Below are 19,062 nucleotides of genomic sequence, written 5' to 3' on the forward strand. Positions count from 1 at the left end.
TGTACATTTTGTTTTAATCTGTATTGTGTATTTATATGACTCAAGCACTTTAGATGCCCTCTCTATGGGAAGGTTCTGTCATTCAGCATCTACAACTGCAGTAAGAGTTAAGCAACAGGTCAGAACATGAATCAGCCGTCATACTGAAAGTATTCATTATAAATAAGATGAGGGAAATGAACTAAATGATTCTTAAAGAACATAATATTCCAAAACAATTGATTGCTGTGTGCACAGATTGCTGGGAAGGCTGGTGATCAGCCTGCAGTATGTGGTGTCTGTGATCTCCTCCAAGACGCTCAGCACGGTCTCACTGATGTGAGTGAAGAGCTGCTCTCAGTTAAACAAATCCTCTTCATGAAGGGTTATTGAATCATTAGCTGTTGGTGTGGTGTTATGTGTGAGTGAAGCTCTTTTGTGTTGATATGTGCTGATGGACTTTATTCTGTAGATCTACATAGAGCTGGAGGTGAAGTACAACCCTCTTCAGGGGGTTGTACTTCAGGGGGGAACAGGACACTGATGGGTGAGAGACATCGTTATGTTCATCTCATCCATCCATCTGTCCATTTATCCATCAATCCTACTTTCCTCCCATCCATTCTTGCTTCTTTTTCCTTTCATCTATTTTTCCTTCTTTAATTATTTCAGCATCTTTCTTCAATCCATTCCAGCTTTGTCCCATCCATCCATCATTTCTCACCTGCCTGCCTTCCTTTCCCTATTTCTTTTCATCTTCATTCTACTTAATTCTTTTTCCCCATCTATTCTTCCTTCCTCCTGTCCTTTTTTCCTTCCATTTGTCGTTCCTGCCTCAATTTCCTTTCTTCTGTTCTTCCTTCCTTCCTTCCTTCCATCCAGCAATCCGTTCATCCATTTTTCCTTCCTTCCTTCTGTCCCTTCTTCTATCCATTTCCATTCCTTTATTACTTCCACTGCTACATCCATTCTGTTTTTATTTCCTTCTCTTCTCTTCTCCATCCATCCATCCATCTTTTCTTTCTACCTTCTTCTTTCCTTCCATATATTCTTCCTTTCTATCTTCCTTCCATCCAGCCATTCTTCCTTTCTTCTATTTCTTTTCATCCATTATTCTTTTCCTCCATCCTTCCCTCATTCCCTTCCTCCTTCTTTCCTGTCTTCCATCCATCCATCCATCCATCCATCCATTATTCCTTCATACCCTCTATTCTTTATTTTGTTCCATCTATTTCAGCTCAGAGCTTGTCATCAGGAACTCAGGTTTTACTGAAGCAAAGTAAGGATATCTTCAATCAGTACATGCAACACATCTTCATATCCTTTATTCATGGAATTCACACTGTCTGATGTACTCAATAATTTGTAGTTCTTCAGACAGCCTACGTCCTCAGCAGCTGGATGTGAGACAAGAATGATCGGGCGCAGTCTTTTGAAAACTGATGATGAGAAAGGAGACAAAGATGATGATAACGACTACGATGATAATTATGATTTTGCAGATATTGAATGTGCCAGTGTGACATTCACTCCCATTTAGAGGTGTGTTTCAGTTACATTTCAGTATAATAACTTACCATAAAGAGATCAATTGTATTGCAGTGCAGTGTAATGCAATACATTACACACTATATAACTAAAAATGACTCATTTTGTAATTTCCATATTTGAAATTAAATCTGGGAATTTATAAATAATACTGCTATAACTCAAGGCTTTTTTCTGTGTGTAGTCGTTGCAGGGCCATAGCAAAGCATGAGCTTGCTGTCACACATGAAGTCTTTCAAGGTAAAACAAATGAGACCTGCTTATTTCATATACACATAATTTAATAATTGTTTTCCTTATAGACCACTTGTTTGATGAGAATCTAGTATGTTTAAGTCTTTTATTCCACTCTTTTTCCCTCAGGTGAATGTAAATGTGATTGAAGCTCAGAAACTGGTCGGGGTTAACATCAACCAAGCAGTGTATGTGACTATTGGAGATGAAAAAAAGCACACAGCTACTCAGAAGTCTACCAACTGTCCATTTTACAATGAGGTAACTACTTGCAGAGAACTCCGTTATAAGCATCTGAAGGTTTAGGCCTCTCTCCGATTTTTTTTTTGTTGTTGCTGTTTTTGTCTTTAATAACTTCATGTTTGAGATGTGCTCTTTGATAAAGTGATTGAGATTTCTGTGAGTATTCTCAGAGACACTATCGGAGGGCAATTAAAGAGATTTAAATGGACTTACATAAGTTTCTTACAAACTGTATACAGCAGCTAAAATGGTTTTAATGTTATTTTGCCTATAATAACTAGTGATGCTCATGTAAAATGTGAAAAATATACAGTATTGAAATGATAACTGTTCTTAATCTGACCTTAATGTTTGACTTGAATAAAGTAAATTAATTTATATACTGCCATATTTGAGGTCATCTGACACAATGTTTAATATTTATGTTGTGTGTATCATGGTAATTTTTTTCTTCTTTTATTCTTATGTTTTAGGTGGTTCATAAGAAAATTCTTGCCTTTTTGATGTCCCGCATAGGAATTTTTAAGATCGACATCAGCACAGTGTATCAGCAGCCGGGTAAACCCAGATAAACCCAGATTATGAAGCAATAAGTGCTCACTGCAAGCTTTGATGCACACATCTTAAGTAAAGATTACAGAAGTTGAAAGTTCATTGGTAAAATGATAATAACATACCCTAGGCATTTTAATGGTGATAATTAACTCATCACAGATGGTAGAAAAGAAAAAAATAATGATTATAGGTCTGCTTAGAACCACATTTTCTAAGACATTACAACTAACTTATTATTATTCAAATAATTTTTATAGATTTTTGCAGTTTTACTGGTTATTATACAACAATCTCAGGCAAACAAACATATACAACATTCTTCTTAAATCACATATTTCACACCAAAACACTGGGTTGGTTGAGATATGATAAATTATGAAATAGTGTCCCATAATGATTCAATGTAAGATAAAAAGGGCTGCCAGACCCTATAAAACTTTCCAGAGGAGACTTGGATAGGATTCTTAAGGTGCTCAAGTTTAAGATAAGACATCATCTCTGTGTTTGTGAGATGGTGGTCTTGCCTTTTTCCAACTCAGGATAATAAGGCACCTAGCCAAAAATGGCCAAAAGGCAATGATTTCTACCTGATTAGCTGATTGGTGCACTTCTTCCAGCTCTACACCGAAAATGAAAAGTCAAGGGATTAGGGTCTTTGTCACATAGAGATGTAAATGTTCTGAAGATGTCTATCCAAAAACGTTTTAATCTGGAGCATCCCCAAGATCATTACAACAACTTAACACATTCGATATATATCTTACAGATCACAGTTTCTACCAGATATGGGCTCCGCTTACTGACCCAAAAGTTACCCGCTCTGGAATGAAAGGTTATGTGAAGTCCACAGTGAGTGTGGTGATGAAAGGAGACCTCATGGGCATGGTCAGCTTGGCACCAGCTGGCAGCCAGAATGATGACACTGAAAAGTAAGAGCTTGCCTTATGTTAACATGGCTGTTCTCATCTTAAGGACACATCCCCCCTAAAAGAAACATTAATATCAGATGTTTGGTTCTTTGGTCGTTGACATTAGTATGTTCAGTAGACAGTTTGTAGCATCTGAAACTTCAATATATTTTGGTGCATTTTCATGTGGCATGTAGGAACCTTCTCCTTCCAAAGAGGATGCCTTCAGAACGCCCTTGGGCAAAGTTTGTCCTGAAGATCTTCAGAGCGGAAGGTCTGCCCAGCATGAACTCGGGTTTCATGGGGAATATAATGAGAGACAAGAAGGTTTTCCTCGACCCTTATGTTCAGGTCACATTTGCTGGCCAGCAGGTGAATTTCAATTTTGTTTTGAATTAGATATTTTGTTCCAACATAAAAATGTTAAACAGGAAGGATGGAAAGTCATTCTCGCAATATGTTTGGTTGAATGCTTTCTTTGATACATGTTTGTTTGTTACATGGGCTGCAATGACATGAAATAGGTTTGGAATAACATGAGGGTAAAGTAAGTAATTTGAGAATTAATGTTTTTTTTTGTGGACTATCACTCCAGTCATGTATTTGCATACCTTCATGTTATAGGTTTTTACTGCTTTTTGAACAACTTCTACTTCATTATTTTTCTTCAATTTACTTTGCCTCTTTCCTCCATCCATCAGGTTTCAATCCCACCTTTGCCCCTACTTGGGTCAATCTCTTCGGCTCTCCACAGACATCCACAGGGATCTTAATGAAGGTCTGAGTGAAGGGATCTTCTATAGGGGCAGAATACTGCTCTCGCTGAGTGTGGAGGTTTATTCCTCCCCTACAGTTGTGGTGACGGAGAGTAGACCATTGCTAATGTGGAAAGCAAAAACGCAAGAGCTGATGGTCCAAGGAGAAGACAGCAGGCAAAGAAGGTATTGTCAAAATATATTAATGCATCAAGGAATATGTGTAGTTGTGGCGATTAAAGTAACCATAACAACATTAGCTCAGCCAGTAGTGTAACATTTACCTCTTTGTTCGACCAATGGCAGATATCAAAAAATTTGCTTGTCATTAGTGGATATGTAATGTAAAATTTTTGGTCTTATGCATTCATACACACACAAAGATGTTTCAGAAATGCTCTAGCACTCTAATAACAAAACGGAAAATGATTTTATTCAGCAATACAGAGTCCCAGTGGGCCTGCTGAGGAGTCTGTAGATGTTGGTGCTGAGGTACCAGCTGCCATTACTGTCAAAGTGGAAGATGTTCACCCTCTTCCTGAGGTGATCAGGTCTGCCTGATAGGAAGAGAGAAAACAGTCTACCATGTTCTATTTCGGATTATACGCGAGTTAGTTCTATAGTCTTCTAATTTGATTGGGTGAGCAGCATGACATGAAAGCATCCCAACTGTGTGGGAATTTTTCTGCAAGTTACACCGTTACAGCAATTGGTGACGAGTCATTATGAGTGAACCAGAGGAACATTCACTCAATAGATTCATTCACAGCACTTATTCGGTTAGAAAAAGGGGTTGTCTTTAAGTCATTGAATCATTCACTAAATGTGTTCAAGATACTGAATCATTCATTACTGTGTGTTGCTTGGAGACTCACAGAGGAGGTAAAATAGACAATAGAATTTCCAATATTGTGTCTAAAATCTTCATTACCTGTTTACTAAACTGTTTAAAAGTACTGTCTAAAAGTAGTATAAAACAGTTGTGCTGATGTTAGACACAAACATGATTATTTGTACTGTATGTTATAGTATTACATTTAATCAATGTTGTATCTGTTATTTCCTTATACAGAATTTCACTGGAGAGAAGGATGAATTTTTGTTGTTTGCATCCTTCTTTGAAGTGACAATGATAGATCCTTCTATTGGCTCCAAACAGTCACTGTTGAGCTGTCTATAGGTAAGATTAGACTGTTTTATCTCATAATATAAACAGCTGTTTGAGTATAAACCACACATACAAAAGTTTATGCAGAGCTTTATTTTATTTCAGTTTTAGTTTTGAGTAATTTATTATGTAAACTTTAGTTGCTATATGGCACGGCCACATTTCTATTTTTTTAATTTATAGTTTCATCTATTATTTATATTCATTTAACAATTATTTTTTTCTTTAAACATGTTTGGTTTTAGTTATATTTAGTTATGATTACACTGTTTCACAGGGAATTATGAGAAAACTGCAGATGTTGTAGTGAAGTCCAGCAAGAGTGGTAGTCAGGAGAATCTGGCTGAGGACAGACAGCCGCTGTTGGAATCAGAAGATGAGTTTGGAGAGAGGTGAACCTCTGAACGCTGGCCCTCGAGACAAATCCGTCACCCCACCCAGGAGACCACATCCCACTGAATATGACAGGTGAAATGACATTCTCAAGACTGACAGGCAGCTTATCGTTATGTGGAGTGCTGCAGGATTATCCAAGAATAGCAGCAAACTTTATCATACCATCCGGATCATTTAGTTGCATTCCTTATTCCAAGAGAAATCATGTATCTTTGTGTGGAGCTATTTTGAAGATCACACCTTCCGATTCCTAAACAGCAATTGGTCCAAGATGGCTGACCGACTGGCAAGTGACACTGAGCAGAAATATAAGATTGTGTCTTTAATGAGCAGAATTACGAATATAACAATCTAAAGTGTGTTACAGTCTACACGCTACCTTATTTCCCTTACGTCATTCCAAAAGCACTTGACTGTTAGAATTTTCTTAGTTTGGCTTGTGTCCTATGTTCTTTAAGGAAAATGGCATTGATGAAGTGGAGATGCTGTTGGAAAGATCAAAGATCAAGGCTAAAGAACGTTTGGTTGATGTCGTGCAGGAACTCTTTTTTCACTTGCACGTAGGACACATTTGCATGACTATTCTGAGTCTGTATTTCCCCTCTTACATTGTAGATTATAGATAATAGAAAGATTGTTCTCACTGCTCTTAGGCAGTACAGCAGTAACTTAGACATGAAGAGGAATCCTCGTCAAAACACCCTGGAGAAGTGTCATCAAAAGGAACATTGTGGGTGACTGTACAGTATTGATTTTGGTGTTACAGAAGTACGCTGATGAATTATATGGTTAAACCCACTAAGAGTCTTCATTGAGAATGTGATATGAATTGTAGGTTTTTTCTGGCCAAGCAGGCCCTGAGAGCGAGAAAGAGAGTGACCAGAAATACGGTTAAAGACAGACTAGCAGATCTGAAGAATATCACAAAGAGGCTCCGCTTGGCCATAGAAGTAATGCTGTCAAGATTGGCTGTGTCTTATTGTTTACCTCAATTTATATCTAAAAATGCATGTTATTTTTTACCTTGCTGACCCCAATCTTTTGCACAGTATTCTATGGCTTATTTATTTATTTTTATTATTTTGTTCTATAGACCCCTGGAGGAGCAGTGGGGGAAATATTCGCCAAACTGGAAGTATTTATGTGGCTTGGTATCACAAAATATGCAAAAAAACTGTGTCACCAGCCTTCCAGCAGAGTTTAGACCCATTTACGAAGAAGCAACTTCTAGTGCATCAATTCCCTGTAACATGCCTCCCACCAAATTAGTGGTGGAAGGTACTTCCAACTTCATTTTAGCTAATACAAACATCTTGGATATTCTCCATAATTTGTCTCAGGCAGCTTTGAAAATTAATCAATTTTAATTTGGATGACATTTCATGAAAATGACAGTCTCTCCTTTTGTCCTTTCATCCAGACAGTTATTATTTCTAGTTACGTGCTCACATTTATCAAGCGCGTGGCATTATTGCAGCCGATGACAATGTACTGTCCGACCCCTTCACCAATGTTGTGTTCAGCACACAGTGTCAGCTCACATGGGTGAGTCTCATATTTATTAACACGTAAGTTTTTTTTTCTCTGTTCACAATAAAAAGCACTGTATAAGAAAATCACTAAAAACTTACTTTTATTCAGTTCACGTGAGATTAATTGCCCATTTATGATGTCCATTCAGTCCACCTGGGTTCTGAAGCGACATGGAAATGAGTCAGTCAGCCTTTATTGATTGCAATTTCGTGTCTCAGAGATTGTTAAAGATTTTATTCTTTGTAGGTGATGAAAGAAACTCTGTCCCCGACGTGGTGTGAGTTACTCCTCTGTGATCAGGTTCTGATGGAGGACAGTAAGGACAAGTACAGAGAAGACTCTGTGGTCATCATCAACACCTATGACTACAACAAACTAGTGAGTGATAGTTTTTAATGCATTAACTGTTTTGGAAAGCTGTAATCTGTGAGTCAGTTGTAAATGGCACTTTAAAAACCATGCTTAAACAAAACCCTGCAGTTTTTTGAGATCACAAAAGGCAAAAGCAAAGCTGGGGAAATTTTGGCAGTACTTGAGCTCATCGAGTTGGATTACTCAAGCTTCGGAGAGGTGGGACTCCAGTTTTTCTCATTAATTTGACTGCAAAAGACAATGACAAGAGTCTAGCTTAACACACATATAGACATGTCATGACCAAGCATTCATTTGTCTGTTAGAGAGCAGCTTAAATGTTTTTGAAAGTAGTCTCTTTATGTTCACCAAGGCTGCATTTATTTGAAAAAACAAAACAAAAAAACAGTAATATAGTGAAATAATATTGCTATTACATTATATTATTAACTTACGTCTTCTACTTTAATATATTTTAAAATGCATTAAGGCAAAGCTAAAGTGTATTATGTCACAGAATCTTTTGATGTTGATTTGGTGCTCAAACAACAATTCCTATTATTATTTATGTTGAAAACAGTTGTGTTGCTTTAACTTGATGGTAAAGATGATTTGCAGCAATCCTTCACCTCAATATATATCAGAGAGTTTTAAAATGTGCCTTTTAAATGTTATGTTTATGTGCTCGGAATCCATCCCAGCCAGCTCTGCCACTGGATGTTGACCCCAAGGATCAACAGTAGATGGAAGAAGAATGCTATTATATCATTCCCGAGGGAGTTCGACCTGTGCTCAGGAAATACAGAATAGAGGTGCAAACTTGAACAGATATGAACTGAATAAACATTGAAAGTGTTTTTTTACGTCACAATTTAAAGGTTTTCAATGCCGAAGAACAAACTGATTCATCAGATGTGCATAAGTCACCCCTTCAAGTGTTTAAAATAGCAGCATGGTTTGACCTACTGCACAAGTTTGCCTGCTGACTGGCGTGGTACTTATCTACAGTGTTTTGAACTCAAACCCTTAAACTGCAGGTTTAGGGACTGAGGGACCTGAAAAGAGTCAAACTGTTTGAAGTGGAGCAACCTCAAGTGAGGATTTGAGTGTGCGGGCAACACGATCGAGTCAGAGGAAATTCAGAGCTACAAGCAGAATCCCAACTACAGTGATGTGGTTAAACACTTTGATGTTGTAAGACTCCCTCTTTTCAAAGTATTAGACCTTATCTCAGGAGCTGTGTTGAGAACATGCTTGCCATACAAGCACTGACCACATATCCTGTTTCAGAATTACTAAAAGCACTACTGGTGAGATGTCTTGCTCAGAATGATTTATTACACAATATTAAGTCTTTGTTAGTTGTAATAGGTTATTATTTGTGATTATTTGGTGCATTAACTAACACCAAAGCAATAATTTTATATGTAACATCCTAGTAAACATTAAAAAAGTAAGCATTAAATATTTGATGAGGATGGCTTGATATTAATCATCTACTTGCTTTTATTATCATAACTGTACAATAGCTCATAACTGGATATGTGTCCTCAGGAACTGCATCCCCCTCTTTCTATCTTCATAATGGAGCAGAGGGCCTTCGGGAGGCTGGTCCTGGTGGGAACTCACGTGGTCCGAAACCTCGTGCAGTTTGGTCCCAGGGATCAAGAGGAGTGGAAAGACGAGGAGGAGGAGCCTGGGGGCATGGGACCTTTTATAGCTCATATGTTTCTAGTTTAAAGGCCAAAAAAAATAAAGCATCTGCTGTTCTGATATGTGTACATAAATAATGCACATTCAAAAGTGCACCAAACTCTCTTTCTTTATAAACTAGGATGGCGTGAAACTTTGCTGAAATGAGAAGACACTGACTACACTTATATGCACACTATTCTTATTAAGGATCTAAATTATGTTTAAGTTAGAAGATAGTTCTGAACATGAATTAAGTTAACTAATTTCTCATCCATGCCCTTAACAGCAACACACAATAATTACTTCCAATAAATTTTGAATTGAGAGCTCATGAGATTCCTACAGCACTTTTTTTTGCTTATTTCTAGTATTGTTTAGAAGTCTAACTGATCCAAAAATGTTTTCATTCAGAACAACTGCCTATTGCAGACATAATTACATTAAATTGGATTGCACTGCTTTGAACAGTGAATGCTCTATATACGATGTAAGTTGTAATAATAATTCATAATAAGACTGTTTATACTGTATTTTGATCAAATAAATGCAGCCTTGGTGAGCATAAGACACTTCTTTGGAAAACAAAGTATTTTCATCCACATTTGGAAAAATATCACTATTTTTGCGGATCAAAACATGGTCACTGTTGACCTTTATTTTTAATATAGACTACAGTTTTTAATATATTTTCACATAGAAAATTCTTAAACATTTGCTCACAATTTTAGAGAAGAAGCCTCCCCAGAAGACTACTCCTCTAACCACGGTGATCACCATGGACTTGGGTGGACTTCCTCTGAAACAGAGCAAAATTCCTGTTAACCCTCTTAACTTAGTCATGGTTAGTTCCACTGTGTTTTTTTCAGTCCATAAGAATGAACACATTTTGTAGTGTTCCTCAAATTGCTACTCACCATATGTGTGAAACAGTTCAAAACTGTATATGCCATCTTCCACCACTTTTCAGAGGTTTTGCAAACACTTATCTTCAGACAGCTGCCATGTGGTCATGGAGAATCCAGTTTGGGTGAAATGATGTAAGTTGGTTGCTTTGGGATGTTTGAAATAGCTCCTAATTAGTACTTAGCGCACACGTTTTAACCACCCACAGCCTGCAGATATTAAATGTGAAGCCCTTTGCACCCATTAACCTGTTGATTATGGTGTGAATCTGCTGGTTTGTTGAGCGCAGTGAAGTGTGTTCCTGTGTCAGTTTGAGCTCCTGCTGTTAGATCACTCTGATTAATTGGGCAGCCACTGCATAGCCAAGACCCCTGCTGACATCCAAATGGGATGCTTTCAATCATGAATGTGTGCATTTGGCTTCTAAAAATCCATGTTTGTGTTTAGTGTGTAAAGTCCTGTTCACAAATTAAAGGTTAGGAATGACATGTGGGTGAGTGAATGAGTTTTAATTTTAAAAATAATGTATTGCAGAAAACTCTATTTTCAGTCTCCAATCAAAAAGGTGATTTTGAGCAGGAGTTAGAGGAGGAGCCACCAGAAAAGGAGGAGCTTGATTGGTGATCTAGATATTATGCATTACTGGCTGAACTCGAAAAACAGGTGATAAATTATTTTGATCATTTATTGTATAAACTACGTGCCTCGTTGATTGTCTCAATGTGTAAATGTTTCCATCTCTTCTTCAGGAGGAGAAAGAGGATGACTTGGAAGATGGACACGATGGAGGTATTATAAGCACAAGCATGATTTAATTGTTACTCTATTATAAATGAATCGGTGTTTTTGAACAAATCAGTTGAGTGAATAAATCAATGTCTCATTCATAAAGACTTACATCACCTATCAGTAAATGTACCAGCGTCTGAATTTGGAAGAGCATAACAACAGCGAATTCAGACATCTGAATGAAACCAGTTTGACAGAGTCCTAAAACATATATGGGCACTTAAAAGTTGATTATCAAATGCATTACATTATATTACTTGTAGTTGAACAAGACTTGAAATTGTGGTTAGTCTACTGTTCAATTATGGGTGGATTGAAAGTGAAATTACTTCTGAGAAAAGGTCTACCGTAATTTGTTTGTGGATACCGCTTGGTTTGAACTTTCTTGTGTGATGACATTCAGACATTTTTATTGTAACCTAAGTGGCCACATCCTTTGCTTAGGACATGTGTGTGAATCTGAAGGTAAATTACTTCACACATGCACTAAAAATCAGCTATGAACTGATTGAAAGTGAAATTACTTCTGAGAAAAGGTCTAGCATAATTTATTTGTGGATACCATTTGGTGTGAACTTTCTTGTGTAATGACATTCAGACATTTTTAGTGTAACCTAAGTGGCCACATCCTTTGCTTAGGATGCCTGTGTGAATCTGAAGGTAAATAACTTCATACATGCACTTAAAATCAGCTATGGGCTGATTGAAAGTGAAGTTACTTCTGATGAAAGAATTTGTTTATGGATGTTGCTTGGTTTGAGCTGTCTTGTGTGATGAGTATATTAGTGTGACCCAAGTGGCCACATCCTCTGCACTAGGATGCTCAGTACTGATTGTATTTCGAAGTATCAGTGTAATGTCACATTGTGCAGATGGAGCACCACTAAGCATGTCAGCACTAGAGGCTGAGGTATAAGATGATAAGACTGTGATTGAAATAGAGCCGCCTGCTCCAAAGAGGAAGAAAATTGCCACCTTACAGGTTTGACATGTTCTTCAAACTGTAATCATTTTATTTAATTCAATACAGTGTTTATAGTTTTATTTCCGCTCCTAAGCCATCTAAAACTATTTGCATTATCTGCAATTTACATTTTCTGTTCTTTTTCTTTTTTCATCTCTTTGTTATTTAATTCCCCAGCTTTACAAGTCTGAACTTGAAAACAAATTCAGTCAGTTCATGGACTGTTTGCACATATTTTCTGTCTACAAAGAGAAATCCAGCCTGGAAGATGAAGAGGAAGATGAAAGTACGAGATATATGGGTAAATACAAAGTTAGATGTGCGTTTTGGCAAGCTCTCATGCACTGGATCAAGAGTGTTACAGCATGCATTAAAAAAGTCAAGGATTAGAGGTTAAAGCAGAGCTGTGCTTCATTGCAGGGATCGTTTCTGAAGACGAAGATGCAGTCTGTCAGATTTCTAATGGGATTCCCAAAAATGCACCCATCAAAGTCTTTGTGAGGGTATATGTAGTAAAAGTAGGTATCAGTTGTTTTTTAAATGTACAAATTCTGCTCACTTAGTTGACAGAGTGGGCATGAACATTTTAGGCAGTTTAAATGAATGTATGATTGAAAGTTTTATAATATATATGTGGTCATTATTTCTTTTAAGTTGATATGAAATGGTCCATCTATTTTCTAAATGCATGTCATTGATCTTATTGTGAATTATTCATCCATTTTGTTTCTTTCTCTCTCTCTTTAAAAGAAAAATCTATAATTTTATGGTGAAACATTAGACCTCTCTCTGTCTCTCTGGTAATGTATGCCATACTTCTCCACTCATTTAGTCTGCCTAAACTCTTCTTGTTTCTTAGAATTGACTGCAATCTTGCATTCAGCCTTCATCCAGTCAACAACCGATGCATAAGACCAAGTCCCCCTTCCACTTTTTTTATTTTATGATACTCCATGTCACTCTGTCACAATACAGAAGGAAAGAACTGTTGTGACATAGCAACTTTACTTTTTTTTCCCGTCTTTTACATTTTTAGATAAACAGTCCTGCATGTATGTATACAATAATTAGAAAAATGTTAAATGGTTTTAAATAGAGCATGTCACATTGAAGGGTGCATTGCTTGCATCATAATGGTACAGTTTTCTATCATTTCCTCTTATATTTTCTGTGCATTGAATGTGAATGTGAACTGTTCTTACTGTTCTATGCTTTCTTTCCTTTGAACCCCAAGGCAACCAATCTGGCTCCCACAGACCAGAGTGTTAAGGCAGACCCCTATGTGGTGGTAAAGGTTGGCCAGCAGCAAATGGACAGCAAAGAACACTACATTCCCAAACAACTGAACCCAGTGTTTGGAGAGTAAGTGCCGTCTGTTCACAAAATGAATGAATGCTCAAAACATTTGGTGTGGTGGCTGTAAGAATGAAATATTAAATGTAATTTTTCACAGAGGCTTTGCATTTACAGTATTTTCTTTTTACTTTTGACAGCGTGAACAACAACAACTACAGTTGTAGCTTGAAAACAGCATGAATTGAGCTAAAAAATGCTAAATCTGTGATATCATTATTCTCAGGTTTGGTCATGCTGTTTGTGTTTGACCATAGACCTGGAGAACCGTTTCTACAGCCGCCATCGCACCGGGTGTGGCCTGGCTCTTCATTATGATAAGTGGGTAATGGTTTTAGCCTGTGATGATGGTGATGATAGTTATTATAATGATGATTAGTATTATTATCTTTGTCGTGACCACTACTGTCATTGTCATCAGAATTTCTCAAAGCTCCTTGATTGCTTTAAGCTCATATTGGAAGAGCTCTCAGAAGACTGTCTGAAGCTGCAACGTTTAAGAGACTGAGATAAATCAAGCTGTTTTGTGGCCTGATTGTCATTTGACTCTCTGTAGGTTAAATCAGATTAGGATGTCTTGTGATTTCAGGGATGGCTATAATAAATGCAGAGATGCCAAGAAACCCACTGTGATATTATCTGAGCTCTGCCGCATAAATGGGATTCCATCTCCAGAGTACCGAGAGTCTGAAATGAAAGTTCTCAACAAGATCTTCAAAGTTCCCAATGAGGCTTTTCCAGAAGGTGGAAATACAAGTTTATTAAAATAAAATAAAGGTTATAAAGCACCTTCATGTAAAACAAACAGTAATTTTGTGTTCTGTTTCTCCAATGAAAAAAATGAGTTTGGCATGTAACAGAGATACAAAAAATATCCACATCTTTTTATTGTTTTATGGCACTGAAATCCAACATTTGCCTTTGTATTCATCAAAATGCGAGCAACACGTGTGTGTGTGTGTGTGTGTGTGTGTGTGTCTATATATATATATATATATATATATATATATATAGACACACACACACACAGTGTCATGAAAAGGTTTTTGCCTCCTTCCTGTTTATTTATTTAATTTTTTGCATATTTATCACACTCAAAATATTCAGATCAAAGTATTTTAAATATTATACATTGATTACCCAAGTAAATACAAATGCTGTTTTGAAATTATTTTGATAAGGGAAAAAAGCTGTCCAACCCTGCCTGGCACTACTTGAAAAAGTAATTGCCCCCTTAAGTCTAATAACTGGTTGTGCCACCCTTTGCCTCAACAACTGCATCAAGCATTTGCAATAACTGGCATGAGTCTTTCACATCGCTGTGGAGGAATTTTGGCCCACTCTTCTTTGCAGAATTGTTTTAATTCAGCCACATTGGAGGGTTTGAGAGCATGAATGGACTGTTTAAGGTCATGCCACACCATCTCAATCAGATTTAAGTCTGTGCCACTCCAAAACCTTAATTTTGTTTTTCGAGCCATTCAGAGGTGGACTTGCTGAGTGTTTGGGATCCTTGTCCTGCTGCATAACCCAAGTGTGACTGAGCTTGAGGTCACAAACTGACAGCCGGACATTCTCCTTCAAGGTTTTTTGATAGAGTGCATAATTCATGGTTGCATCAATTAAGACAAGTCATCCAGGTCCTGAAGCTGTAAAGCAGCCTTTGACTGCTGGTATGATGTTCTTCTATACGAAATGCTGTGTTGGTTCTATGCCAGATGTAATGGAACACCAAGTTCTAAAAAGTTCAACTTTTATTTCATCAGTCCACAGAATATTTACCCAAAGGTCTTGGAGATAATTAAAATATTTTGAGGCAAATGCGAGATGAGCCTTTGTGTTCTTTTTGGTCAGCAGTGGCTTTAGTCTTGGAACTTGGAACCCATGGATGCCGTTTTTGTCCAGTCTTTTTCTTATTGTTGAATCATGAACACTGACCTTAATTGAGGCAAGTGAGGCCTGCAGTTCTTTAGATGCTGTTCTGGGTTCTTCTATGACCTCCTGGATGAGTCGTCGTTGTGCTCTTGGAGTAATTTCGGTAGGCCGGCCACTCCTGGGAAGGTTCACCACTGTTCCAAGTTTTCTCCATTTGTGGATAATGGCTCTGACTGTGGTTCGCTGGAGTCCCAATGCTTTAGAAATAGCTTTATAACCCTTTCCAGACTGATACATGTCAACTATTTTGTTTCTTATCTGTTCTTGAAATTCTTTAGATTGTGGCATGATGTGTTGCACTTTAAGCATGCTTCACTTTGTCAGACAGATTCTGTTTAAGTGATTCCTTGATTCAACAGTTCTGGCAATTGAGTGGGCAATTAATTTTTCACGTAGGGCCAGGTAGGTTTGGACAGCATTTTTCCCTTAATAAATTAAATCATCATTTAAAAACTGCATTTCATATTTACTTGCAATATCTTTGTGTAATACTAAAATGTGTTTGATCTGAAGCTTTTAAGTGTAACATATATGCAAAAAACAAACTAACAAAAAACATGAAGGGGCAAAATCATTTTCACGGCACTGTGTGTGTGTGTGTGTGTGTGTGTGTGTGTGTGTGTGTGTGTGTGTGTATATATATATATACAGTACAGACCAAAAGTTTGGAAACATTACTATTTTTAACGTTTTTGAAAGAAGTTTCTTCTGCTCATCAAGCCTGCATTTATTTGATCAAAAATACAGAAAAAAACAGTAATATTGTGAAATATTATTACAACTTAAAATAATAGTTTTCTATTTGAATATACTTAAAAAAAAAAATTATTCCTGTGATGCAAAGCTGAATTTTCAGCATCATTACTCCAGCCTTCAGTGTCACATGTAACATCCATCATTCTAATATTCTGATTTATTCTGAGTGTTGGAAACAGTTCTGCTGTCTAATATATTTGATGAATAAAAGGTTAAAAAGAACTGCATTTATTCAAAAAAAAAAAAATTCTAATAATATATTCTTATAATATATTTTCTTTACTAACACTTTTTATCAATTTAACACATCCTTGCTGAATAAAAGTATTGATTTTATTTAAAGAGAAGAAAGAAAAAAAAAATTACTGAACCCAAATTTCTGACCAGTGGTGTATATTGTTATTACAAAATATTTATATTTTAAAAACATAGCATCTTTTTTTTTTATTTATCAAAGTATCGTAAAAAAGTATCACATGTTCTGAAAAAATATTAAGCAGCAGAACTGTTTCCAACTTTGATAATTAATCATCATATTATAATGATTTCTAAAGGATCATGTGATAATGATCCTAAAAATTCAGCTTTGCATCGCAGAAATTAATGATAATTTAAAGTATAATAAATTTAAAAACAATTATTTTAAATTGTAATAATATATCACAATATTATATTTTTTTTCTGTATTTTTGATCAAATAAATGCAGGCTTGATGAGCAGAAGAAACTTCTTTCAAAAACGTTAAAAATAGTAATGTTTCCAAACTTTTGGTCTGTACTCTATATATATATATATATATATATATATATATATATATATAAATGAATATGAGACTTGGATCCTGCAGAATTGCTGAAGAAGAATACGAAGACTGAGGAAGACTATGCAGAGCTGGATGAGCATAAAGCTCTGAGTGTCCTGCAGCGCTGGAAGTAGATGAGAGAGTTCTGTAACGGAGCATGTTCTCTGGTTCCTGAGCATGTGGAGGTCCAATCACTGCTTAATGCTGAAAAGCCAGGCCTCCCTCAGGTCAGACTCCATTGCACACACACACACAAAGACTGGTTAGCAGTTTTAGTCAAGGCCAGTTAGCTTGAATCAAACCAAATGACACACAGTACACTATACACTTATTCAATGCATTATGTACTCAGTCATCTTATGTATTAATCATATAAGTTTATTTGTCATCCAGCATACCCTGTCATTCTAGGATGTTATTAGAGCACTGACAGTTTACTTTGTTATCAAAGAAAGCGTAGCCAAATGAAACCAGAAGAACTGCAGTTTGTGGACAACAGTGGGAACACCTTCCTTCTAATGGTTCAAGCACTTTTTCAGTACACCAGTTAAGAGTAAAATCAAAGTGGTAACACTTTTGTTTACTTTGTAAAGGTAGACTCAAACTATTCAATCGTTAATGTGGTTTGCAGGGTAAAGTAGAGGCAGAGTTCCACCTAGTGACAGCTGAAGAAGCTGAGAATACCCCTGTGGGAAAAGCACATAAAGAACCCGAACCTCTGGACAAACCAAAGTAAGAGACTAAAACACACTATCTGTTTATATATAGATATTCATATCAGTTTGCATCTTTATTGTGTACTTACTAAAATGTGCTACATAAACATGATTTTGTTCCCTTAAGCCGCCCCAAGACATCCTTCATCTGGTTTGTGAACCCCTTGAAAACCTTTGTGTTCTTTATCTGGAAGAAGTACAAGAAGTACATCACTGCTTTGATCATTTTGGTTATCCTGGGGCTCATCCTCTTCCTCATCCTCTACACGCTGCCTACACACATCAGCCAGCTTATTGTCAATGGATGAAAAGGTGGAAATGCACATAAACAAAGAAATGTACCAGTACTGATCAACAGGGGAAATAATTATAAACGTGTACAGCCATTATTTAATTTTAATAGGAAAGACATAAGCTACAGTATAATAACTATAAGAATTTAACAATACAAACAATTGTTTGTTGAAGGTGTAGTAAGTCATTTCTGACTATTACTGTTGATATTTAAAATGACCAAAACAAACACGCCCCTACCCAAATCAATCACAGCCCTATCTTGATAGCTCCACCCCCAAATTCACAAATAGGCAATGCAATAGCCCCTCCCCCATCATTAATGAATATGCCCCTGGTGATTGGCTAAGTGTTTTTAGTGCTCAGTCTGATCCAATTTTAACAGTGTTTCTCAGAAATCGCTTACTGCGCCTTTAATAAATTCAGTGCAGTTTAATGCTTTATAATTCCATGTACACTGATTTTCAAAAGTTTTAAAGAAATTAATAACTTTAATCAAATAAATGTAGCCTTAGTGAGTTTTAAAAACTATATATATATATATATTTGTATTTGTGTTCTAGGACTGTTTTGTCAATAAAGCAATATGGTATGGAAAGTATACACAACAAAATCATTCATTTATGTCTAGACTGTCAGAACTTCACTTGTCTTTTTCCAAGATTATGGTTTTATTTGCAGAGCTAGAAAATTCAGCCATTTGAGGTTAATGGCAGAAGCCATATTGCTCAGTGTACTTGATGATATGACAAATAGAAACCAACATCCATCATTAAAAAAATGATTTTCATTCAGCAACATGCTTCCCGCATCTTAAGAAAATAAACTTTTCTCATTTAGAGAAATAATATAAAACATGACAGCATGTGCCTTAGTGACAGTAAATTGTGTTTCAGCAGTCTGTGATTCTGGGCTGATCTCAGAGTACATGATCTAAATCCACTCATGTGAGATAATTGCCTGTGATATAGAGAAGGGTAATTATATAGAATCCACCAGTAAAGCTTTACTGTCACATGGGAATAAAACTAAAAACTAGCAGCTAATGGACATGCAAATGATCACTTAATAATTCCCACAGTTTCCATGGTTATTCTCCTGAACTGAGCAGTGCAATCTATACATCATCATATCTCAGTGTTACGGACAGAATGTCACAAAATGTGAAAACCATGGTACTATATG

General features: G+C 36.5%; 1 protein-coding gene across 1 annotated transcript; it reads left to right on the forward strand.

The window, feature by feature from the left end:
* The first annotated feature begins 1,393 nt into the window (after positions 1 to 1,393).
* fer1l4 (fer-1 like family member 4) lies at positions 1,394 to 17,891 on the forward strand. The gene is given in 28 exon segments (XM_059537346.1): positions 1,394 to 1,498; positions 1,891 to 2,044; positions 2,129 to 2,160; positions 2,478 to 2,562; positions 3,326 to 3,488; positions 3,665 to 3,839; positions 6,245 to 6,316; positions 6,402 to 6,520; positions 6,622 to 6,736; positions 6,880 to 6,954; positions 6,956 to 7,064; positions 7,207 to 7,331; positions 7,566 to 7,889; positions 8,372 to 8,493; positions 8,713 to 8,773; positions 8,775 to 8,885; positions 9,225 to 9,372; positions 10,094 to 10,206; positions 10,819 to 10,837; positions 10,840 to 10,931; positions 11,018 to 11,057; positions 11,930 to 12,039; positions 12,199 to 12,333; positions 12,426 to 12,539; positions 13,256 to 13,383; positions 17,319 to 17,388; positions 17,499 to 17,599; positions 17,711 to 17,891. Coding segments are annotated over 28 exon segments (3,198 nt in total).
* Positions 17,892 to 19,062: the final 1,171 nt, after the last annotated feature.

The sequence above is a fragment of the Carassius carassius genome, chromosome 44 (assembly GCF_963082965.1).
Source record: "Carassius carassius chromosome 44, fCarCar2.1, whole genome shotgun sequence".
In the NCBI taxonomy this organism is placed as follows: Eukaryota; Metazoa; Chordata; class Actinopteri; order Cypriniformes; family Cyprinidae; genus Carassius; species Carassius carassius.